This window comes from Strongylocentrotus purpuratus, unplaced genomic scaffold, assembly GCF_000002235.5.
Source record: "Strongylocentrotus purpuratus isolate Spur 01 unplaced genomic scaffold, Spur_5.0 spur5_scaffold_21, whole genome shotgun sequence".
Lineage (NCBI taxonomy): Eukaryota > Metazoa > Echinodermata > Echinoidea > Camarodonta > Strongylocentrotidae > Strongylocentrotus > Strongylocentrotus purpuratus.
This window is the reverse complement of record NW_022145607.1, coordinates 11,378,406-11,404,293: the sequence shown is the minus strand read 5'-3', so window position 1 is coordinate 11,404,293 and position 25,888 is coordinate 11,378,406. Positions and strand designations below refer to the sequence as shown.

General features: G+C 38.5%; 2 protein-coding genes across 2 annotated transcripts; one reads left to right on the top strand and one right to left on the bottom strand.

Annotated features, from left to right (window-relative positions):
* Positions 1-4,419: 4,419 nt before the first annotated feature.
* On the bottom strand, positions 4,420-16,717 carry LOC105446659. The gene is made up of 3 exons (XM_030994141.1): positions 16,714-16,717; positions 16,194-16,253; positions 4,420-4,901 (listed from the first exon to the last, which is right to left on the bottom strand). The coding sequence occupies exons 1-3, from the start codon at positions 16,715-16,717 to the stop codon at positions 4,420-4,422; spliced, it is 546 nt and encodes a 181-aa protein (XP_030850001.1).
* Positions 16,716-25,549, top strand: LOC105443650. Its single transcript, XM_011677071.2, has 3 exons — positions 16,716-17,243; positions 18,044-18,153; positions 18,497-25,549. Exons 1-3 carry the CDS (start codon positions 16,945-16,947, stop codon positions 22,996-22,998), a joined length of 4,911 nt encoding a protein of 1,636 aa, XP_011675373.2. The 5' UTR covers positions 16,716-16,944; the 3' UTR covers positions 22,999-25,549.
* Positions 25,550-25,888: the final 339 nt, after the last annotated feature.

Sequence of the window (25,888 nt, the reverse complement as noted above, 5' to 3'; positions counted from 1 at the left end):
ATAACGAACCACCGTGTGCCCTCGCCGTTCTCCACCGTCCGCAGACATTTTCGCGCACGGTGGCACACGGTAGGCCTACACGGCAGAGTGTGAGAGTCACTTTAGGTTAAAGGAAACCAAAACCTTCATACTAAGTTACTTTTATTGTAAAGTTTAAAGTTTTGGTTTTCGATGATGATGCCACAACATAGTCTAAGTTTAAAATCTTTAGTCTAAAATCAAATTTATTCTTTAGAACAGCTCTCGAAATACTCACAATTTCCATGTTTCCTGTAATGACTGTGTTTATAAAAGCACGAAAATCATGAAAAATGACAATTTTATCTAAGATGAGTGTTTTTAGATCTAGAAATCATGAGGGGAAAAAAGTGTGGCGAGTTGTCCGAAAAGGCACCCCACCCTGGACAACTCGCCTGTTGTCCAGGGTATTGTGGCGAGATGTCCAGGGTATTGTGGCGGGTTGTCTTGGGGAGGGTTGTCTTTGTGGCGAGTTGTCTGGAATTCGTTGTGATTGATTGGCAGAGATTATTTTATTAGTTTACAGTATCATAATAATGCCAAATCAATGTATTGTTGCGGGTTGTAGCAAGACTCCGAAAGATGATGTTAGCCTAAAATAGCTTTCCTAAAGATGAAAATCTACGGAAAATATGGGTTGCAAAGGTGAAGCTCACGCGGGCAGAGTGACAAGGGTAAGTGAGTGGAGCACAATTTGCAGTAGATGATTTTAATAATCCTGGCCTGTACGGTATTCCGAATTTGGCATGAAGAAAAGGAGAAGCAAGCTTAAAGATTCGGCTATTCCAACGATCAGATTTGGAGTCAAGTCTTCCAAGAAGCAAGATTTACCAACACGACCGGCTGCAGTGAAGAGATAAAAAAAAGGGTAAGTTGAAGAAAAAAAATCGCTTTCGTTTTGTGCCTGAGGCTGAGTGAGCTCAGCTGAGCTGACTTGCGTATTTGACCGCCATATCCTGCTCCGGGCCGGGTTGGGAATTGGGCGGGGAGTTGCCGGGCCGGACGCGGACGCTGAGAAAAAGCAGACGATTCGGTGTACTGTTTTCGACTCTTAATCCTTATCTGAATTCAGTTCTCCCCCTCCCGCGCGAAGCTCTGAAGATTTGGCGTTTCATTAAATTATTAGAGAAAGTAGACGATTCGTTGAACTGTGCTCGACTCTTAATCCTTGGGCTTAACTTTAGAATACCCCACCAAAACGTAGTAGACCTATGTCCGTTGGTCGCCAACGCGCCAACGTACCAATTTAGTGTAGTCCCTTCCTTTCGTATTCGTGACCAGTTTCTGAATTTGCCATCGCATCAACTCGAGAATGGAAATATGGGTTTTTGTTATGTTTTAACTCCTTCCTATTACCTCTTACCCATCAAAGTATTTTATTTATAGTTTGTTAAAGATGTTCTCACCTTAGTTGTAATGTTTTACCCTTGATATTGCTTGAAAATCGTCAGAAATCAATGTAACTACTGTCGAAAAGTAGCCTAAAATTAAAGGGGAAAAAATTCGGGAATTTATGGTGTCCTTTACATGGCAAACAAAGAAAGGAAATAAGGTGCGTTGGCATGCACGTTAGCCTCCTCCCTCCCCCCCCCCCCCCCCCCGTCATTGCCAAACGAAAATAATATAGGAAATAGGTAGCCTAAAAGTAAAGGGGAAAACAAAAAATCGGGAACTTATGGTGTCCTTTCAATGGCAAACAAAGAAAGGAAATAAGGTGCGTTGGCGCGTTGGCACGTTGGCCCGTCCCTCATTGTCAAACAAAAATAATATAGGAAATAAGGAGCGTTGGCTAGTTGGTCCATCCGTCGTCTGGTCATTGACCGAATAAGGAATATAACATTTCCATTTGTCTTTCTAGGCACGATGGAGATTTACAATTTTATTTCTTTAAAAGTACTTAGGGGAGCTGTTTCAAATTACTGCGATATCAAATTAATGATTGAAATGTCACGTTAACATTATGTTTCAGTGTTAGTACGTTGGCACGCCGCTGGTGATTTACCTTTCATTAATTATTGGAGAAAGAAGACGATTTGTTGTACCATTCTTGACTCCTTATTCTTGTCTGAATTCATTTTCCCCGAAAATTTCAAACCTCTAATTTCTTTAGCTGATATTATAGGAAAGTGTAACTTCGAGAAAATACAAGTATAGTAGTTGTAGTCACTCTCAAAGTCGTCACAGCGAATAAAAAGTCACAGTTTGTAGGGGAAAAAACTTGTCGGCCGACCGACAATACACATCTCACCGACTTCAAACTTCTGCATTGATATACATGTAGTACACGAGGATCGAGCAAGAATACCGACATAGCTGACCCGACACAGCAACATATTTACCCGTGTCTTTCTTGCTCCCTCGACGGGACGACTCCACCCAACAACCCCCTTCTCTCTTTTACTCCCACTCCTCCTCTCTCAGGCTCTTACCTCCCTTCGTTCTCCTCTCTTTCATCCCCGTTTCTTTTCTTTCTTTTCCTTTTTTTTCTCTCCTCCCCTCTTTTTCTTTTTTTCTCTTTCTTTCTTCTCTTTTCTTTCCTTTCTTTTCTTTCTTTCCTTTCTTTTCCTTTCTTTTTTTTCTTTTCCTTTCTTTTTTTTCTTTTCTTTCCGTTTCCCTCTCTTTTTTCCCCTCCCCCTTTTCTCTTTTTTCCCGACGGCAGCGCAATTTTACCGACAATATCCTGACAGGTGGGGGTGTCGCACCCCCGCCCCCCACCCCCCCCCCCCCCTTTGGAGACGCCCCTGATGGTGATCCGTTAAACCCTAACACTAATTTGTACCTAGGCAATCTCATCTAAACGCGCTAATCTATTATCCTCTCAGATTTAGAAATAATAATACTAACAGAGAAATATGTTGTATTCCTCCAGCACACAACACATACATAATCTCAGGTGTAAATATCGTTTTAGGAAAAACGAGCTTATCAATCAATACTGCAATCTGCAGGTGATTCACCTATAAATATTGCACTATTATTATGCCTCGACTACCCATATGACATATAACATAGAAATATAAAGGAATAATCATAAACTATAAACAAGACAAGAAATATAGACTAAAGAATATTGATTGTCTCTAAGAAATGTGATAACTTCCACTTATGCAATATACAGCAATACATTTTGTATTATAAGCCAATCAACATCCAAACTCTCATCATCTCATCTGTCCCGTAGTCTGGTTGACCGTTGGGGCACCACTGTAGATTTTACAACCAGCTTCCTCCATTCCTCGCGGTTCTCAGCTTTCCTCCGTATGATGTTCCAGTCAAGGCCAGTCCGTTCTTTGATGTTGTCTTCCCATCGTTTCTTCTGTCTGCCTCTTCGTCTTTCTCCCTGTACTGTTCCATGTAGGATAGTCTTGGCCAGTCCAGATGATCGTGTGACGTGCCCGTACCACTTCAGTTTACGTCTTTTTACTGAGATCAGGAGGTCTTCAAACGGCCAGATGGCGTTTTCGATTCTGTTTTTCACTACCTCGTTGGTTATGTGATCTCTATACGAGATACCGAGGAGTTTGCGGAAACATCTCATCTCGAGTGCCTGTATCCTTCTTCCAAAGTCTGCTGTTATGGTCCACGTTTCACATGCATACAGAAATATGGACATGACCAGGGAGCGCACCAGTCTGATCTTGGAGCTGATGGCGATGTTTTTGTCTGTCCAAATGACTTTTAGTTTGGTCACTGCAGCTGTGGTCTGGGCTATCCTGGAGAGTACTTCAAGTTTGGATCCCTCATCCGATACTATAGCTCCCAGATATTTGAAGCTACGGACTGTCTCCAGTTTCTTGTTATTTACGGGAAATGTCGGTGCTGATGCCATTGGTGTTATTTGTCATCAACCGGGTCTTTTCTGCACTGATCTGCATGCCATATGACCTGGAGGCCTTTTCAAGGTGCTTTACCAAGTTGACTAGCTCTTGCTCTTGTCCAGCTAGGCCGTCAATGTCGTCAGCAAAACGCAACGGACTGTCTCCAGTTTCTTGTTATTTACGGTAATGTCGGTGCTGATGCCATTGGTGTTATTTGTCATCAACCGGGTCTTTTTTGCACTGATCTGCATGCCATATGACCTGGAGGCCTTTTCAAGGTGCTTTACCAAGTTGACTAGCTCTTGCTCTTGTCCAGCTAGGCCGTCAATGTCGTCAGCAAAACGCAAGTTTGTAATTGTCCTGCCTCCGATGCTGACTGTTCCTTCATGGTCTTTTAGTGCGTCATCCATTATTCTGTCTAAAAAGATGTTGAAGAGAGTGGGGGAGAGTAGACATCCTTGACGTACTCCGATTGTGGTTCGGAACCATTCTCCTATATTGTTGTCAAGGTTGACTGCGCTGGTTGCCTTGTCGTAGAGGCATTCGATGGTTCTGATCAAGTTGGCGTTGATGTTATACAGCCTCATGGTTGCCCACAAAGCTGCATGCCTCTGTCAAACGCCTTCTTGAAGTCCACGAAGACGTGGTAGAGGTTTTGCTGGTGTTGCAGGTACTTCTCACAGAGTATTCTTAGATTTAGAATTTGCTCAGTTGTGATCCTTCCTGCTCTGAAACCAGCCTGTTCTTCTTTGATGATCTCCTCAGCTTGTGGCTTCAGTATATTGATGAGGATTCTTAGCATGACCTTAATTGGATGACTGATCAGGCTGATGGTACGGTAGTTTTGGCATAGTTGTAAGTTGCCCTTCTTCGGGAGAGTGATGATCAGGGACTGAGTCCAAGGTGATGGCCACTCTCCTGTCTGCCAGATCTTGTTGCAGATGATGAGTAACATATCAATCATGGCCTCTCCTCCTGCCTGGACCAGCTCTGATGAAATGTTGTCCACTCCTGCCGACTTGCCTTTCTTCAGAGATTTTACTGCGGCTTCAACTTCAACTTCAACTTCAACATCCAAACATCAACCTTTAAATACAATTAGGCCTATGGGATAATTATATGAGCAGGTTTATTAGATTGAAAACTACCAAATAATAATGGTCAGACAATCCCTTGTGCCAAGAAGTTTGCTTGTGCCAAGCAAATGCAAACTCTTCACAGTCCCCCTGTCCACACACAACATTTTCCGTGATTAGCTATACCGTTTCGCGATAGTTTTACGATGAAATTGTGTGTGTGGACGCTCACTAACGATACGTCGTGTAACGAAACTAGTCTAACGAAACGCAGGTTTGGGCATCGTTTCGAACTGAAACTCAATAAAGAATCACGCCTAATCACGCCTAATCACGGAAAATGTTGTGTGTGGACAGGGGGAGTGTGACTAGTGTAACTAATTGGGCGGGTCTTAACGTGACCTCGAGCGAAAGGAGACCAGACTGTAGAGTTTCAGGATTACTTTCTTCTGTTTATGGACATCCTTGAATTTATGCGATGATTATTTATATGACGTTTCTTGTGTGTGGACACTTTGATATTCATACTATGATTCTTTATACGACGTTTCGTAATAGAGTTTCGGAATAAATTGTTTTGTGTGTGGACACGCTGTATGTTTCCAACTTCTAATCTGAGCTATTAAAAGCAAACATGCCTCCTATCACTAATCCCCCTGTCCTAGCCCAATGGAGCGTGTTGCTCAACAACACAACATGAACGAGAATACTGGGGAAGAAAGGGAGAGGAAGAGAGAGTGTGTGTGTGTTCCCCTATCACGAGTGACGGTTGACCTCTGTACAGAGTGACCCAAGAGAGATAAGGGAGAGATGGAAGAGGGGGAGAGATCCAGTGGCGTACCTGGGGTACTCCGTCAGGGGGGGGGGGCAAGCGACCGAAACAAACAAAAAAGGCGATGCTAATTTTCACTTCTGGCGAGCGAGCGAGCGAGCAAAAAAAAATCTTTAAGTAACGTTTGGTATATAAACTGGTATTGTTGCAAGTTGGGGGTGGGAACATTCACTTGTTAGCGACGTTAATTTCATTTTTTTGCAAACTAGTGTAGCGAGCAAGAAAAAAATCACTTCTTTTTTAATAATTGCCACTTAAACTTGGTTCAATTGTCCCATGCAGGGCGCGGGAACAATATTGTGTTTAGGGTGATTTTATACCCATTTTAGCTAGCGAGCGAAAATACATCTTTCTCTCAATGAATTGCTATATAAAATTTGTTTCATTGTTGCAGATAGGGGGCGGGCACAATCGTGTTTAAGGCAATGTCAATCCCATTTTGGCGGGCAGGCAACCCCCTACATTTCTCTTTTTAATGATATTGTAGCAGGTTTGTGGTGGGCACATAATTCCACGAGCTAGCGAGCGTAGCGAGCGAAAAAAAATCACTTTTCTTTTATAGGGAAAATATGGTACATAAAACTTGGGTTCATTGTTTCATGTCAGGGACGTGATTATTAAAAGCGGTGTTAATTCTATTTTGGCGAGCGAGCGTAGCGAGCGAGCAAAAAAAAATCACTTCTCTTTATAGGGAAAATATGGTATATAAACTTGGTTTAATTGTTCCATGTCAGGGACGTGATTATTAAAAGCGGTGTTGTTTCTATTTTGGCGAGCGAGCGTAGCGAGCGAGCAAAATTTTTGTAATGATAATTGGTTCATAAATTTCAGATTTTTTTGTTGCAGGGCAGGGCTTACACAATCATGTCTAAGGTGATGTTAATTCCGTTTTGGCGAGCACGAGCACACCAAAACTTCTTTGAATAACGTTTCGTACATAATTATTAACTGGTTGTTGCAGGTTGGGGCGGGCACGTTAGCGGTGTCAATTCCATTTTGGCGAGCGAGCATAGCGAGCAAGCAAAAAAAATAAATTCTCTTTTAATAGAAATTAATAAATAAACTTGTTTTTATTGGTGCAGGTCAGGATGGACGCAATCGCGTTTAACGCGATTCAATTCCTTTTTGGCGAGAGGGCGAAAAAACTCTTCCATTTGTAATGATATTGTTGCAGGTCAAGGGTGGGCACAATTGTTTCCAAAGCAATGTCTATTCATTTTATTCGCGAGCGAGTGTAGCGAGCGAGAAAAATGAATTAGTCTCTTTTAGTAACATTTGGTACATAATATTGTGTGTTATTGTTGCCATGGTTGCAGGTCGGGGCCCGTCGGGGCAGGCACAATTGTATTCTAGGCAATACTAATCCTTTTCTTTTTTCAGGGGGACGAGGAAGTGAAAACATTTAATACAAAATAGGCTAGCAAGCAGTTCGCGCCAGCGAAGAGTTTCAAATTTGTTATATCACTTATATTTTCCTATTTGTTTTAATTTTTCAGGGCCGTATGCGGAATATTTTTCTGATGGGGGAAGGGGGAAAGATCCGTTAAAAGTTTTCGAAGAATCTCAAAAGCAAAAGGAGTGAAGGAAGTTCGAGCGACCGAACTGGTCATGAGGGTACTTTTGCATTTTCAAAAGTAGAATTGAAGGATTTGGTATAGGCCTACACTACATTTTCAGGAAAAAAACTGTACGATTTCAAAATATCTGGGGTCAACTGCCCCCCCCCCCCCTGGTGCTTACGGCCATGTTCTTTATTTTTTCCCCCATTTTTTTTACTTTCCTTTTCTTTTCCCTTTTTCTTCCTTTTCTCTTCTTCTTCCTTTTTTCTTTCCTTTTGTTCCTTTTTTCTCTTTCTTTCCTTTTTTCTTTTTCTTTCCTTTCCCTTTCTTTTCTTTCCCCTTTTTTCTTTTTTCCCCCTGGAACCCGTCAGGGGGGCACTCTGCCCCCCTGCCCCCCCATAGGTACGCCAGTGGAGAGATCTACTCTGTTGTGGATCATACATATTATCACAATGGCACTGTTGCATATTATATCACCTAATTTGCGATTAGAGTAGGTTCTGAATGATAGATTGTAAATCTGGAAACTACCATTCATGATATTAGACTTACCTTTTCTTTATCAACCCTAGACTAGCTTTATAGTATTTACAAACTCCAATACTAGGTGGAGGATAAACGTGTATCATATAGCAGTTCGGTACCTCGTTTATAATTTGACATACTATTCTTTGCATCATAAAGTTCCAACCTCAATGGAAGTACTCTTACAATGTATACTTCTTTTCTGACATAGAAATCAAAGTCAATACTTTTAAGAACGGTAAGAGGACCACGTGCGTCGATCAACACGTGCCCGGCACAATTTTGCTTGCCTGCGCTGCAAGCACTCACCGTACACACACACACACACACATTAAACTCCATATTAAAACAAGGTATCTGATTGGTCGATCAATTCCAGACGCATGCGCAGTAAACAGCATCCGTCTGGAAAAAGGCACACGTGTGCTAACAAACTAGCAGGCGTGTGATATCGCACCTTGCACGCGTCTGCTAAATAACAGGCGGTGATTGGTCAATTTAGCAGACGTGTGCCGCGTTCCAGGCCCGGTCACACATTTACCGTGTTTACACAGTGATCCGCCTCGAGGATTGAAGCCGGGTTGAAGCCGCGAGGCGGGTTAACCCTCTAAAGCGGGCAAATGTGATCGTGTTTACACAGCAGGAAAAAAGGTCGATCACTGTGACGTCACAATGCGGGGAATCAGCTTCAGCAACATACGTGCGGCCTATTTCTACTTTTAAGGTTGCGCATAAAAGAAAGCTATGCGCGCATATTATGCAGTATCTGATTACTGAAAAAATGGTTTCTTCAAGTTAACACAGCTAAAACCACAGTTGTTGTATTTTCTCGTGGTAAAGTTCGTAAAATTCCTATATTTAAATTTGATCATGATATTGTAGAAGTTGTTGATGAATACATCTATCTTGGAACTACTTTTAACTACAACAAATTTCGTAAAGCACAAATTAAGCAACTTAATCAAGCTAGACGAGCAATATATAGTCTATTATCTAAAGCTTATCAACTGCACTTACCTATTGATATCCTCTTGGAATTATTTGATCAACTTGTGTTGCCTATTCTGCTCTATGGAAGTGAGATATGGGGATTTGAAGTGATACACGATCTTGACATCTTCCACATGAAATTTTGTAAGCAAGCCCTTTCTGTCAACAAAACAACTGCAAATTGTATGGTACTTGGTGAATTGGGGAGGCTTAAACTTGAGAAATATATTGAAAGCAGAATGATAAACTTCTGGTGTAGGGTTGTACATAGTGGACAGGATAAATTTTCTGGTAAAAAAGGTGTATATTATCTTAAAACTAGTCTTTGAGAAGAATATATATCAGGCACCTTGGTTAAAAAAAATCAAGCTGAATCTGGACAATATGGGGATGTCTAATTTATGGGAAATTTGTGAAAATACTAGCTACATATATGAGTGGGTCAAACAAACCGTGGAACGTCGATTTAGAGATTCTCATGCTCAGTATTGGTCTGATTGTATGTACGATAATTCGCATTGTGTTAACTATCGAATCTTCAAACATTCTTTATGTTTAGAAAGATACTTAATCGATCTCATTAAAAGAGATCGGTCAATATTAAGTCGTTTTCGCTGTGGCAATCATTACCTGCCGATTGTAGCTGGTAGATATTCAAATACTCCAAGGGAAATGAGGCTATGTACGCTGTGCAATTTGCAATCGCTTGGGGATGAGTTTCATTACTTGTTTGTTTGCCCTACCTTTCGATCAGACAGAAAATTGTTCATCGATAAATATTTTATTGAAAGACCAAATACACTGAAAATGGGTCAGCTTTTTAACTCCAATAATGTACAAGCACGTTTAAACTTAGTAAAATTCTGTCGAAAAATAATGCTTCGTTTTCATTAATTTAAATATGTGCAAAAACATGTTATGAGTTCAATATTAACTTTATGTTTCTCTTTTTTGTCTTATATCAATGTATTAAATTGATGTCAAGAATATTTTCAGTAATTCATTAATTCAGATATCAATTTACTGGTGCCAGTAAATTTCTTTTTCGATTGCTTCCATTAATTTCGTCATCAATTATCGTTTTAATTAATATTATCGTTTTGTTTTGTATTATTATTATTATTATCATCATCAATATTGTTATCATTATCATCATAATTTTTCTCACTATTGTCGAAAGTGTTATTTTGTATATATTAACATTAATTCTATTTGTATTGTATATTTCTCAGTGTTTAATTGACAAATTCAAACTGATTGTAAATTTCTCCAATACCCCAATGTGGTGACATGAGAATAAATTGTCATTGTCATTGTCATTGTCAGTACTACCATTTTCATTGGCTGCTCACGTCGGCCCACATGGGTTCAACCAGGCCCCCAAGCTCCTCCATTTTGTCCGGATCCATTAGAAGCCAAAATAAGCCCCCTTGCATAATTCATGAGCCTTATGAATTATGCATTCTGTAGGATGCTCCCCACGAAAAGTGTACTGGAATGATGTTCACTACATGGTAAAAGACAATACGCGTATCAGCGTAATTAGAGAGGTCAAATAATCTACTGTAAGGAATTACGGGTAATTTATTCATCACGCGGCGCGCTAGCAACGCAAGTGATTCAGCGAATGAGGGTGGATTATTCTGATGCGATCACCGTTAGGTGAAATACGCGCTCGAACTTGTATTATCGATCACCAGTATAACAGCTGGTGTACCCAGGATGCATCGGGAAGTGGACCTTAAAAGTTCGTCTAGTTGTTGTGTTGTTGTTGTTTGTTAATATGGGGGAGTGCATTAACTTTATTGAATAAGAAATACTGATATTCTTAATGTCTCGATCTTATTCCCTTTTTAGTCTATCAATAACTGGGTCTGTTTTTGTTTTATTAACTCAAACATGCTATAAGCCATAACAACACAGTATGTGGCTATGATTATACATATTAAATATGCCAATGTATAAAGTTTCCTTATTTTAGACAAAAAAATTATGTGGCAAAGTGGATGGTTTTTCTCTACCCACTCTCATCGTACCTTAATGATTCCCTTTCTCTTTCTCTGTCTTTCGTAAATTATCTTCTGCAACTAACGGTTTGTTGTCTTGACTGAACAACCTGTTGCAGTTCCTTTCTGTCTCACTTTCAGTTGTAGTTGTTATTACCACTCATTTACATTTACTCGTTATCAACTATACGATCAACCATTCCATATTCACTCCATTACTGTCCACATTTCACTTGGATTATATTCACTTTTCCTTTTTGCAGCCTTTGCAGGAGCTTTGAACGAGCTTTGAACATTTTTAATGTAGAGACCAGAGAGATCGGAAAATATTTTAATCATTTTATTCAAATTTTCTAACTTGAAAACATTGTTTTTCAACATCTTGACATAATTTTTATTTAAAGACAATGGAATTTAACACTAGAAATTTTGAATTGGGTTGCCCCCGCCCCCCCCCCCAAAAAAAAAACAACAACAACAACAACAACAACCCAGAAGTGGTACCAGGGTTAGTTAGGAGGCCCATGTCGTTTATCATTTTATTTTTAAGAATAGTTTTCTCTTTTTTTAAAAATTAATTTTACATTGGTATACCGTTAATTTCACTGGAAAAACCACCCCCTTCCCTTACACATCAATACTGCCATTACTTCTAGCAACAGTAATTCTATAATTCAAAACGTATTCATTTTCTAAATCATTCTAATATAAACATATACATGTAACAAATATAATATTGTTTACACTTTTGCAACCTGTTACATGGTCCATGTAGAAACAGCACCAGGAAGAGGATAACAAGCCCCCCCCCCCTGTTTTCTTAAGCTAGGAAGTATCAAAACATGATTCTATTAAAATTAGCAGTTTGGATACAAAAAGCAATGATGATTAGCAGTTTCCATATTTAGTGCATTTAGAGGGTTGTCTTTCAAACCTTCTTACATACCATACTTGAAGCAGCAATAATATAATAATCTACAAAACTTCAAATACAGAAGTCCATAGACTGAGGTAAATGAATTTCAACATGTATGATTATAATTGAAATATCATTGATTAATTCAATCTTTGATATAGACTGATAGATCTTTATCACTCAAATTTCAAGGAAATTTCTTTCTGCCCAGCCCTCAGTTTCATCCTATAAGATGGTAGTTGACATTGTTAAAATGTTAATGTTTATTCATTGATGATTAGTTATCTTTAATTATTTGAAAGTTGACAAGATGATAAATTCATTAGCTTTTTTAAAATGTGGTATTCTACAAACATATAATACAAATAATAAATAAATAGTATGTAAATATTCAAGTTTAAACCCATCTCTACTGTCCTCTTTCATTATATGAGGGCCGGTAGCATCTTTAAGACGTAGTCCCACGTAGATGTCTTCTGCATTCATCGATGAAGTTGTAGGCTAGTTTTCAGAAGAAAGGGCTGTGATGATAACCCACGTCTGTTGAATGGAAAAATGAAATAAGATACAGTGTATAAGAAAATAAACAACAAATAATAACATACACCCTGATACCTGCTCTGACAAAAAGAGGAAGGACTAATATTCACTTGGGATTCTAGTGGGCAAACCTAAACTATTTTTCCTACAAGACTAGTTAATACTGACCACATGTTAGATTATTTCTAATGATCCCATTAAGACAATAGGCCTGATGGAGCTTGGATCAGACAAGTACGAAATAAGTAATACCGGTACATGTACATGTACAATGTACTTGTAATGTAAATTCGTGGTCATAATTGAATAATACTCGGTTAAGTATGGGACATAAAATGACCAAACAACTTGGAACAGAGAATGTACTGGAAATAATGCTATTGAAACATACGTTATGTAGACTTATTGACATTTTATTTTTAATCTAAATCACAATTGTGATATTCAGTCAAGTATTATTTTACAAGTCAATGGACAATGAAAACTATATTTGTCAGATCTATAACTTTCTACATGATATGATACATGAAATAAGTTTATTTGGGGTACCTGCATGTATATTAGCACACTTGCTCGTATGAAGTGTATAGTAGGCTCGCATCTCTAGATATGATCCTGTCAATATCTGTTATTTGTTCCTCTCCTGAGTTTGTAAACCACCATGGCTTCATCATCCACTGTAGCGAAGCATCATCCTACATGAGAGAAGACAATGTAGGTACTTCAATTTAAAAGTGATAATAATGGATACACATCAACCATAATACATCTTATAAACAGACGTTCATTAATTAGGTGGTCTGTCGATGACGGATCACCTATTGATTTTGTTAGAATTTTCTTTCTTTATTCTTTCTTTATTAGGTAGTCTGTCGATGACAGATCAACTATTGATTTTGTTAGAATTTTCTTTCTTTATTCTTTATTAGGTGGTCTGTCGATGACAGATCACCTGTTGATTTTGTTAGAATTTTCTTTCTTTATTCTTTATTCTTTATTAGGTGGTCTGTCGATGACAGATCACCTATTGATTTCGTTAGAATTTTCTTTATTTATTTATTTATTCTTTATTTTTATTTCTTCCGTACACTTTTTTGTGCACACGTTTACTCGAAATCGACATAGTCAATTTCCTTTAAATTTCTGTCAGTCATCAGGCCCTATGATTTCAAGTCTAATTAACTTTTTCAAGGTCAATAGTTCATCGTGACGTCATCCAGGCGCCATTTTGTAAAAATCAGGTCATTATCATATCTCGATAATGAGTCATCAAAAATAAACCATATTTGGTATACATCAACTTGAGGTCAAAGGTCAACTTAAAATGTCAACAAATTCCGCGCGCGCAACTCGACGCGCACGTACGCGCACATCAAAATTTTAAAATGCTCAAATTCGTTCCAAATTTTGATTGCACACGTTTCAGGCCATTGTAAGCATTTTCAAAATTTTGCGCGAGAGCACTTATTTTTTGCACGTTTCCGCGCGTAATCGCGCGTACTGACATTTTACAACATAGAAACGCCAAATTTTCTCTATCATATCAACCACATTTTTCCAAGCATTTTGATACCTTGTTCACCTTGTTCTGACCGGTGATAACGCAATGAGCGTCCGTCAAAGTTGACAGCATGTGCGGATCTGCATTATCTTTATCCACAATACATGGGCAAAAACATGCCTATACAAAATCCATTGTAACTCTTCAGAATAGATGGGAACTCCCAATATTTTTTCATATTTGGATAGATTATGAGTTGGAAATATGATTTCATGTCTCATGTGACCCTCAATTAACTCATGACGTCATCATAATGGCCTCCAAACTCAAAATTTCAATTTGCATATTATGACGTCAGCATATTTTTGGAAAATTGATTGTATCTCTTAATATTGAGCAATTTTCTTTCAAATTTTGATATGTTTTAGCTAACAATATTCTCTACAAATGCAGTCGTCACGATATTTCATTTTGACAATGGCATCATGGCGTATTTTTGCGATTAAAGGAGGCATGTCAATTTTTCACATTTTGCGTGTATTCTTTATGGGACATGACTTTTTCTCAAAACTGGATTCTACATTCTTGTCTTTCGCGAGCAATATCTCCGTCGTTTTATCTTCGTTTACGCTGAGCTTTGAGAATGTTGTAGCTGAGACAATATGCTATCGTAAGTGTGCCCTCTATTTTTTCGATCAGATGCTGGGATCATGTTCATATTTCACTTACAAAGTGGGATTTGAGAATTCCATTTTTCGTTTACGTGTAATCTCTATTGGAAATGTTTTGGTATATCGGGAACGCACTTGACTTCCGACCTCGAGGTCCCTGGTTCGAGTCCGGGCGTCTCCAACAATTTTTTCTTCACTTTTTTTCTTTTTGACCTTTCACTGTACCATCTCCTTTTAATATTAAAACACGTACAATCGCAAATAATGTAATAAACAACCATATTTACCTTATTATTCCCCTATTATCACTTGATCCATTACTTTTTGCGTGTAGTCCCTATGGGAGATGACTTTTTCTCAAATCTGGATTCTACATTCCTGTCTTTTGCGAGCAACATCGCCGTTATTTCCGCTTGGTTTTTGTTGATTTTGGAGTATGTTGTAGCTGAGACTATATGCTATATAAATGTCCCCTCATTTTTTTCAATCAGATGTCATCATGGTCTGTTGATGATTATCATCAACATCATCATGATCATCATCATCATCATCAACATCGTCATCACCATTACTATCAAGATCATGATCATCATTGTTTACATGTCTATATAACTTCTCCCTTTTTCAATATAGTAAATATATTTTAATCTATTATAAGACTTGAAGACAGACCACCTTATTCGTCCTCGTGACGAATTAAATTCTAGTTTTATTTTGTGTTTTTCTTCATATGCATTGCTCAAGAAGTAAAAGGACCACTTACAAAAAAGTGATGAGGGTTCCTGTGTTAACTCTACATGTACATGTATGATCATGTAGTGCTTTGAATGTGCATTAGACATCGTTCTTCTTCACACAAGACCTCCTGTAAATAAGGACAAATTACCTTTGTAAACAAAGAAATGAAAGATATCAATATTTGTGTGCTAAGTGCAGAACTAGAATAAAATATACCCTCCACACTATACGCTTGCAACATAAACTTAGTTCCATTTCCATTTTAGTGAATTAATAGGTGGTCGTTTAATATTTACCTGCATGGGACTTTCAGCTTCATCTTGCAAATTTAAGAAATGTTGTAAAGTCTAACTCCTTCCAGCTCTTCATCAGTTTCAATCTGTTGGAACAAAAAGAAAACAAAATCAATATGACAATCAAGGCGTCCCTTTCTCCTTAACAAAATAAAAATAGATGTACGCCTAGCATAAAAGATATTTTTCATGTCATGGTTGGCCTGAATTTAAATGGTGTTGAAATCAACATTCCTATTTAATGGACCACAGTACAAAGTAATGTATATGGCCTATGATTATGAATATAAATTAGTCTTAGACTCTAGTCTAGGCCCTATGCAGAATTGGTTTATTAAAACAAGAAGAGGTGGACTAGATCTACATAAGTAAACAAAATTGTGGACTAGGGGTCTTCTCTTACACAAACAAAAATAGATTTATCAACATGAACTGCACAATTTGGAGAAGAAAAAAATCTTTAATAGACTCTAGGTCTAAATTAAAATTAATAATAGGGGTCAAGATCTAGATCTATAGTGTCTAGATCTAGGCCCCTAATGACAACTTGACAAGCACGCTGGACCCACACAAAATCTAAATATTAAATAAGCAAATCCTAGTGTTGTTGTATTTTAAACATTTTTATTAATAAGTTCCAGGTTTACATCTAAATGAAATAGGATTTAGAGTTAATTTTGGTCTAAATAAAGTTGACATGCACCACGTACCGATGATGCAACTGAGCGAACGGATGGCCGGCACTGAGCCATCAGATTCAGAGTCCACATCTACAGATTTTAACAAGAATTAATCCACTTGAATTATCAAAACAATCATGTTTCATAGATTATTTTAAGGTGTAACGTTAAATTTAGATTTAAATTCAATCGACGATTGGTGAATTATACTCATGATGACGATCAAATCTGAAATAAAACCCGATTAGAAAGTCTGATCTTGATAAAGATGAGCACCGAAATTCCCCGGGGTGGGCCTGCCAAAACCTCGCAGCCCTAACTGGAGTATACTAGGGTGAAATGACGGCAAACCGGAGTCAAACTACTTCATGACGATGAAAATCAAAGTGCAATTTCAAGAGCAATATTTTCCTAGTCTTTTCCCAAAAAATCTGTTGAGAACTGTCTCAAAATGTAACGAAATTACCGTAGATCACAAAGACTATTGCAGCTTTTTCAAAATTGATGACTTAATTCACTTAATCTACTCATATTTCAATCAATTACTCACCCATTTAGACCGGGATGCAAAGCCCCAAAAGTCGATTTCTTGTGACCACCGTTAGGCAACTACCTTATATTCTCAGATATTATGTATAAATATTATAAATGTCTTGTCTCAAACTCGACAAGCGTAACGATGGAACATTTTTTAGTAATTTGAAAAAAACCGAGAAAAATATATTTTTTTTAGCACGATCGTAAACCAACCAGCTTGCGCGTTTCACCTGCTTATGAAAGGATGAATCCTTTCTTGACCAATCGCATCCCTCGTTGCAATTCACCTTCACTGTACAAGATGGACGCGTACACGTCGTCATCAATGTCGTCGGAAGCTGATGATTCTGAGGGAAAAACGTCTTCTTACTGTTTCATGCACGCAATCGACACACATGGAAGAGTTATTCCCTTTTCAGAGAAAAGCTTCAACAAGTTTTTAGAGTGTTCCACCCTATGGAAAGAGTTAGAAAATCGTCCGGAAAGTGTCATCGCATCCAAAGCAGACGGTCTTCAATTTGACGATGTATGCACAACAACAAGGTGGGCTATGCTATACTACGTAGTTTGTATGATCATGATGATGCCATGGCCATGTTTAGTTTCATTGTAGACATCTATACTCTGAATCTAATCATGTTCGTACCAATATAGTATGATGTCTAGATGTGAAATATATTGTGCTTTACTGCAATTTAGGTGTCATAAATTGTATCTGAATTGCAATATTAAAATTATGAAAATCTAATGTCATGAGCAGGTGATGAATTTTGTACAAATGAGTCAAACTCAATGATTGATCATTGAAATGATTGATGAGTGAATGTTCACTTCCTACATGTACAGGCTACACAAAAAGTATGTCTAAGGTCTAGATCTATACTTTCATTACTGATATGGATATGTGCCGGCTGCGGGCTGTGCACATGTACTTGCAGAGTAGGCAGTAGTATGCCCATTATTTTCCTGAATGTTGATTTTATGAGACTTTATCAACTTTGTCTTTTGTCTGACTTGGAGGTTTTTTTCTCTTTTTCAATTTTGATTTAATTTTAAGTAGGCCTAACAATAACAGAGCCAACATTGAATGAAGCTTATGTTAAGCTAGATAATTTGAAGTTTTGATCGATTCTTATCTCGTACTTCAAAAGGTAAGGCAGTTGGTGTTCGAGACGATGAGGAGGGCATAACAATAACATCGCAGGAAAATATATTTCAGTAGAAAATTTGTATGGTATAAGGATAAGGTCTTGTTAAGGATTTAAAATTAGAGCTGTTCATAAGCACAGTATTGTTAATGGACAAAATAATAATTAATTGATGTGTCCTGATTATTTACATAGAAAACGACAAGGGAGGGCAGGATACCACGTAGAGTGCTACCGGCACTTCTGTAATCTCACTTCCATCAGGCGAGCCAAGGATAAGTCGAGGAAAGCACAGATATCAACAGGTAATATTTTGTGCATACATCTTGTAGCACAGTTTATTTTACTTTTTAAAACTGTTCATATTATGTTAGTTAATTCCTATAAAATTGAAACTTACATTTATTTATGATATAAAGATTAGAGCATGGAGCACAGCTGTTAATATTATTTAACAGTAACAAATGTAACAAGTGGTCATAAGCTTAACAATTACAACAAATTACAAAAAATATATTTTCTATGCTTTAGTATGTAGGATGTACATGTACATGTAATATACAGGGTATCAGTTGAATGATGTTAATTGAAATAAATATGTATATTTCAGTATTGAGGCAAAGCTTTGTACTTTTTCTATTTTCACAGAAGTTGATGGAGTTTTGGCAGCAAGGAACCTTCAGGAGACGTCAGATGCGTGGGTTGAGCCAGAGCCAAAGCGTCTGTTACGGTCAGATGCCACCAGCAGCCCCTGTCCAGGCAGACCTCATGTCCTACCCATTGAGTGTGTAATATGTAAGAGTACCAAGTATGTTAAAGAAAGTTTTTCTCAGAAAAGGAAAGTAGAGAGGCTTATAAGATGTGAAACACTTTCAGGGGGGCAACTTGTTAAAGCTGCTGAAATCCGCAACGATGAGAAATTGCTCCTTAAAATCAGGGGAAAAGATCTTGTAGCACTCGAAGTTCGTTATCACCGGTCTTGTTACCTATGTTATTGTAGAGTAGTGAAACCTAAAGTAGAAAGTGATGTCCATTTGAAGCAGAGCTATGTGGTCTCGTATGTTAAGTTCTGCCAAAATGTAATAGAAAGGAGGATAATACGTGGGCAGGAAATTCTTCGTCTGACCAAGCTCTTGAAGCTTTTTGTTAAGACAGTAAAAGAGGTAGAAGGTTTGGAAGCAGCAAACTACAAAAGTGCGAACCTGAAACGAAGATTGAAAGAGTCCTACCCTGTCCTGTGTTTCAGCAGACCATCACGACAGTACGAAAGCGAAATAGTATTCGTAGAGAGCCTTGGTGTGGAGGATGTCATAGAGTCAGCTGTAGTTGATGTTTCCAGTGAGGAAAGTCAGAGTGAGAGTGACGGTAGTATGTATACTACAAAGCAAGTACGTACAGATGAGCGCAGTCTGAGAACTTTATATGCTGCTGCACAAATCATCAAGACTTCGCTAGATGACATGGACATGAAGACAACCTGGCCTCCAACATCTGATGACCTTAACATCACGCAAAGTAAGAAGCTCATCCCTTGGCAACTTTTCAATTTTCTTGGATGGATGTCAGGAGTCAGTCACGAGCCAAGAGAAGAGAAAGTAACAGTTTCTACAGATGATGAAAGAAAGGTTCTCTCCATAGCACAGGACATTGTATATCTGAAAACTAAAGGGAGATGTGTTTTACCAAAACACCATGCACTAGGGATGTCAGTAAGGCACCTAACAGGGTCAGCTAAACTCATTGGCATCTTGAATGGGCTCGGCCACAGTGTGTCAAGGTCCGTAGTACTTGCACATGATACTGCCCTTGCCAAACGACAACTTGCCTTGGGTGATCAAATACTTCCGGATGGTGTTCAGCCTATCTTCACCACTCTTGTTTATGATAACAATGATTTTGGAGAGGAAACTGTAAGTGGCAAAGGTACTACTCACAATACCAATGGAATCATTGTCCAGCATCCCATTACCCAACCAGAGCGAGAACCTTCAAAGATTGCGATACCAAAGTCCAGGAAGATAGCATTCGAAGTCCCTCCAGTGGAGCTCGTGACTTACTTTGGACGTAGGAAAATTGGACCTCAACCATTTGACAGACTTGGCCTGGAGTGTGAGGAGTACCAAGATGCACAGAGGTATGCAAGAGATATTGACATAGCCTGCAGGCTGTTGAAGACGGTAGAGGTTGGTGAGAAATTGCTCCCAGGATGGACAGGAATGAATGTCATGCTGACTAAACCCGTCTCAAAGCAGTGTACTGTCGGCTACCTTCCAATAATTGATGCAAGTCCAACAGAATTTGACACAGTTAACACCATTCTCACTACTACCCTGTCAATAGCCGATGCCCTCAAGCAGGAATCAGTTGTACTTGTTTTTGACCAGGCCATCTATTCAAAGGCCCAGCAGATACGATGGGTGAATGAAATTTTCCGCAAGAGGATCGTCATTCGTTTGGGTGCATTTCACACTGCCCTATCAATGCTTGCATGTATCGGGAAACGGTTTGGAGATGCTGGTTTGGAGAACCTCATGATAGAGTCGAATATTGTAGCCCAAGGTTCCATTAACGGGGTTATCAGTGGACACCACTACAATCGAAGCATCCGAGCTCACAAGTGTATCATGGAAGCCATGGAACGTCTACGCTGGCAAGCCTACATAAGCTCCCTCTCAGATGTGGACTACGCATCAACATACGAGATCCTTGCTAAGCTTCAATCGGATTTTCCCACTTCTTCTTTCACAGAGTTTGTGCGAGGAGAAGAATTTCAGGCTATGGCATCTTCCTATCGTTCTTTTGTGAAACAACGTTCAACACAAGATCCAACATTTGCTCTGTGGTCAAGCTACATAGAGATGGTGGAAGTCATCCTCCTGTTTCTGCGGGCTACAAGGCAAGGAGACTGGCAATTACACCTTTCTTCAATTCGCAGCTTCCTTCCCTGGTTTTTTGCATATGATCGCACCAATTATGCAAGATATCTACCTGCCTATTGGCATGAGATGAGTCATCTTCCCAACAGTCATCCTCTAATCTACAAGGCTTTCATGGAAGGGAAGTTTGTTGTCCATCGTCAGACAGAACACGGATTCTGTGGAGTGGCTTGTGACCAGACAATTGAACAAACTTGCAACAGGGACACAAAAACAAAAGGCGGCATGATTGGCTTCACAAGGAACAAAGGGGCGGTTGCCCGTTGGCTTCTCTCCCAACATGAAAGAAGTGCAATCAGCAAGCAATGTGAAGAGATGGCTGGAAAGGACCACACATCTGCACTTAAAAAAGATCTAACTGTGTCCAACATGGAGAAAGTTGAAGGGGATGTCTGTGCAGTTGTCGAAACAGTAGAGGCCATGATCAATCCCTTCCAAGAAAATAACGAAGAACTCCTTCACTTAGCATCCGGAGTGATAGCTTCTGCTGATGTCTGCAAGGACTATACTGCAGCATATACAAGTGGGGATGAGGCTTTTAAGACATTCTGTGAAGAACGTCTTCAGGGAGATGGAGACTTGTTCAAAGTCCTTAAAAAGCAGAAAAGAAAATCCTTCGCTACTATGAACAAGGCCTCGACGACAAAAGTAAAGGGGAAAGAGGTAACCATCAAAGCAGATCGCAACCTTTTTCAGCGTTTGGTGATTATTGCAGGAGCTAGGAAACTGGATATTCGCAATATGATGACATATAATCTCGGTCCTCTCCCACTTGCTCTTGCCACCATCGACGGTTCATTAACCAAGACTACAAAGGCTTCCTTACTTCATGCCATTGAATCAAGTGTAGAGCCTGCTCCTGTGGTGGAAGGTATTCCACTTAACAGTGTTTGGATTGTTGATGGGATGGCGATGCTGCAAGAAATCCCTCAGAAGGCTGTGCCAGGTACTTTTGGTGAACTGTCAGAGTGTGTAATTCAACAGCTGGTTCGCCTTGCACATAGTGCCCACTGTGACACTGTACACTTTGTGGTCGACACTTACCGATCCCTGAGCATCAAGGCAGGAGAGCGAGGAAGACGAGCTGCAAGTGGAAGCCAGCTCACAAAGATCTATGGTACTGAGCAAAAGGTGCCCAACCAGTGGAAGAAATTTCTTTCATGTAGTCAAAACAAAGAAGCCTTGATCCGCTTCCTCTTCAAGACGTGGAAAGAGAACCCAACCCTGCTTCACGATATCAAAGTTATCTTGGCTCATGATGAGGAATGTCATTCGCTGCAAAATATGGATGGCACAGTCAAGGTAGTAGTTGTAAGGGAACTTGAATGCAACCACGAAGAAGCGGATACCAGGCTTTTCTTGCATTGTCAGTATGCTGCTGCATCTCTCCCTTCATCTTCAAGCAGTACACCAACAGTCATCATAAAGAGCCCAGACACTGATGTTTTTGTTATTGGTGTAGCCAAGGCTGACCAGATTCAGGCCCAGCTACTCTTCCACACCGGTAGAGGCAATAACAAGCGTACACTCAACCTGACAGCTATACGATCTCATCTCGGAGATAGTGTTGCTAATGCTCTCATTGGCCTCCATTGCTTTTCAGGCTGCGACTCAACAAGCTGTTTCTATGGCAGGTCTAAGAAAAAACCATTGAAACTCATGACTGAATCTGTTGATTTCCAAGCAGCTTTCCAAAAGTTTGGTGCTACATTCTCAGTAGAAGAAAGTCTGGTAGACACAATGGAGAAATTTGTGTGCAGACTGTATGATCAAGATTGTACTAGTGTTAATACAGCTCGATACAATAAGTTCTTGATGGGCACTAAAGCTGAAATGAATATGCCCCCCACACATGATGCCCTAGTAAAACACCTCATGAGAGCTAACTATCAATCTGCTATACATACCAGATGCCTTGAACAATATCCTGTGATCCCTAGTCCACACAATCATGGATGGAAGGTAACGGACACAAACATAGAAGTAGTGTGGGGTGACCTTCCACCTGCACCAAGTACCCTGCTTGAGCTTACATATTGCAGTTGCAAGAAGACCAGCTGTGAAGAACCTAAAGCTGCAGGAAAGGGTCGATGTTCATGTCGACAGCACAACATAACCTGCACCGATCTGTGCAGGTGCATCAATTGTAAAAATTCAGCTCAAGCAGAGCATAATATGGATGAGGAAGATACAGACAATGAAGATGAAGACTAGATGTCTGAAAGCTTATGTATCTTGCCGCATTCATTCACAGTAATGTAAATTTGTTCTGGTCTGAACTTGTTTGACCTCTGACATAATTAGGTTAGCTGTGAGTATGTGACCCAGTATGTGAGGTCAGTCAGGTCACTGTAGAGAACCTACCATCTATTCTATCCATCTATATCAATTCATTTGTTTAATATTTATGCATCAAAATCACTTGCGATGTAAGCAGCAAGAATAGTTTGTGACTTGGTAGGGAATTCTTATATTTCGAGTTGTATTAACAGCAAACCAATTCATTTGTTTTATATTTATGCATCAAAATCACTTGCGATGTAAGCAGCAAGAATAGTATGTGACTTGGTAGAGAATTCTTATATTCAAGTTGTATTAACAGCAAACCAATTCATTTGTTTTATATTTATGCATCAAAATCACTTGCGATGTAAGCAGCAAGAATAGTTTGTGACTTGGTAGAGAATTCTTATATTTCGAGTTGTATTAACAGCAAACCAATTCATTTGTTTTATATTTATGCATCAAAATCACTTGCGATGTAAGCAGCAAGATAGTATGTGACTTGGTAGAGAATTCTTATATTCGAGTTGTATTAACAGCAAACCAATTCATTTGTTTTATATTTATGCATCAAAATCACTTGCGATGTAAGCAGCAAGATAGTATGTGACTTGGTAGAGAATTCTTATATTCGAGTTGTATTAACAGCAAACCAATTCATTTGTTTTATATTTATGCATCAAAATCACTTGCGATGTAAGCAGCAAGATAGTATGTGACTTGGTAGAGAATTCTTATATTCGAGTTGTATTAACAGCAAACCAATTCATTTGTTTTATATTTATGCATCAAAATCACTTGCGATGTAAGCAGCAAGATAGTATGTGACTTGGTAGAGAATTCTTATATTCGAGTTGTATTAACAGCAAACCAATTCATTTGTTTTATATTTATGCATCAAAATCACTTGCGATGTAAGCAGCAAGATAGTATGTGACTTGGTAGAGAATTCTTATATTCGAGTTGTATTAACAGCAAACCAATTCATTTGTTTTATATTTATGCATCAAAATCACTTGCGATGTAAGCAGCAAGATAGTATGTGACTTGGTAGAGAATTCTTATATTCGAGTTGTATTAACAGCAAACCAATTCATTTGTTTTATATTTATGCATCAAAATCACTTGCGATGTAAGCAGCAAGATAGTATGTGACTTGGTAGAGAATTCTTATATTCGAGTTGTATTAACAGCAAACCAATTCATTTGTTTTATATTTATGCATCAAAATCACTTGCGATGTAAGCAGCAAGATAGTATGTGACTTGGTAGAGAATTCTTATATTCGAGTTGTATTAACAGCAAACCAATTCATTTGTTTTATATTTATGCATCAAAATCACTTGCGATGTAAGCAGCAAGATAGTATGTGACTTGGTAGAGAATTCTTATATTCGAGTTGTATTAACAGCAAACCAATTCATTTGTTTTATATTTATGCATCAAAATCACTTGCGATGTAAGCAGCAAGAATAGTTTGTGACTTGGTAGAGAATTCTTATATTCGAGTTGTATTAACAGCAAACCAATTCATTTGTTTTATGTTTATGCATCAAAATCACTTGCGATGTAAGCAGCAAGAATAGTTTGTAACTTTTCCAACTACTTGTAGAAGTGATAGAGAATAATTATGTATGTATTTCGAGCAGTATTAACAGAACACTATTTCACCTGTTTCATATTTATGGATCGTAATCATGTGCGATGTAGTGCAAGAATAGTTTGTCAATTTTCTTGTGACTTGTAAAGAAATAGTACATTTTTTTACAGTGCTTGTTTAGAACTGAATGTTAGAATTTTCTGTCCTCAAACCTCAGCCATGTTTATACAGTATAATTCAGTGTAAGTCAGGTGTCCATATCATAAGTGTATAAATCAACTAACAGGTGATATTCAACTTCTTATTTGAGCATATTTATCATGGTTAATATATCATTATGTGAATATTCATTACCAGAAGTTGCCTATATTTACAAGTAGCTTGGTATTACGATGCGAGAGAAAGAAATTTTCTACTGAGATATTTAGTGTTGCAAGAAGTACTAGTTTGTCTCAATATTGTGACGATTTTGTAACAGTTTCATATGAATTTGTATTGGAATTTATCTCTGTCCTTAAAAAGATTATATAATGCTGAAGATTTTGGTTTACGTACACGTATGGCTTACTTTATATTTATGTTTTGTTTACCGGGTATATATATTTTGATAGTGATTCAAAGCTAATGAACCGGTTTACATTGGTACACATGATTAGTATGTGCATGCATAACGTTATCATTACACTGCAAACTCAATGGATGTGCAAGACAGAATAAGAATAGAAAAGTTAATGACATATTTTCATAAAATGCTGTTAATGAAGAAAAGCTGAAAATGTAAAATAATAACTACATGCATTTCTTATGTGTCATATGTGCAAGTTATGATAATTGTTCAGTAATGTGATCAATATTATACATATTGAATATGATGATGCCTTTGTCCTTGTGTGGATACTTTATGTCATTCAGTAAAATGATCTGTCTGCGATGTTTAGTGATGTTGTAGGGGGGGGGGGGTTAAGGCTAGAAAGGAAGGTTGAGAGAGAGATAGAGATTAAAGAAACAAAGAGGGAGAGAGAGAGAGAGAACGCAAAAGATGAGAGTGAGTGCATAGAGAAAGAAAAAAAATCATAGAGCGAGAGAGTGAAGGAGGGGGGGGGGGTTGACGTGAGAAAAAAATATGGATGACGGATACTTTGGAAAAGAGAGTCAAAGAAAAAGTTGTGATGAGCATATATTTGTATCAACATAAACAATGTTATTATTATTTTTATTATA

Coding starts and splice junctions, on each gene's coding strand:
- LOC105443650 (XM_011677071.2), top strand. CDS start 16,945: ATGAATCCTTTCTTGACCAATCGCATCCCTCGTTGCAATTCACCTTCA. Junction 17,244..18,043: donor GATGTATGCACAACAACAAG/GTGGGCTATGCT, acceptor TTATTTACATAG/AAAACGACAAGGGAGGGCAG. Junction 18,154..18,496: donor GAAAGCACAGATATCAACAG/GTAATATTTTGT, acceptor CTATTTTCACAG/AAGTTGATGGAGTTTTGGCA.
- LOC105446659 (XM_030994141.1), bottom strand. Junction 4,902..16,193: donor TTCGCTCAGTTGCATCATCG/GTACGTGGTGCA, acceptor TGGATGTTGAAG/TTGAAGTTGAAGTTGAAGCC.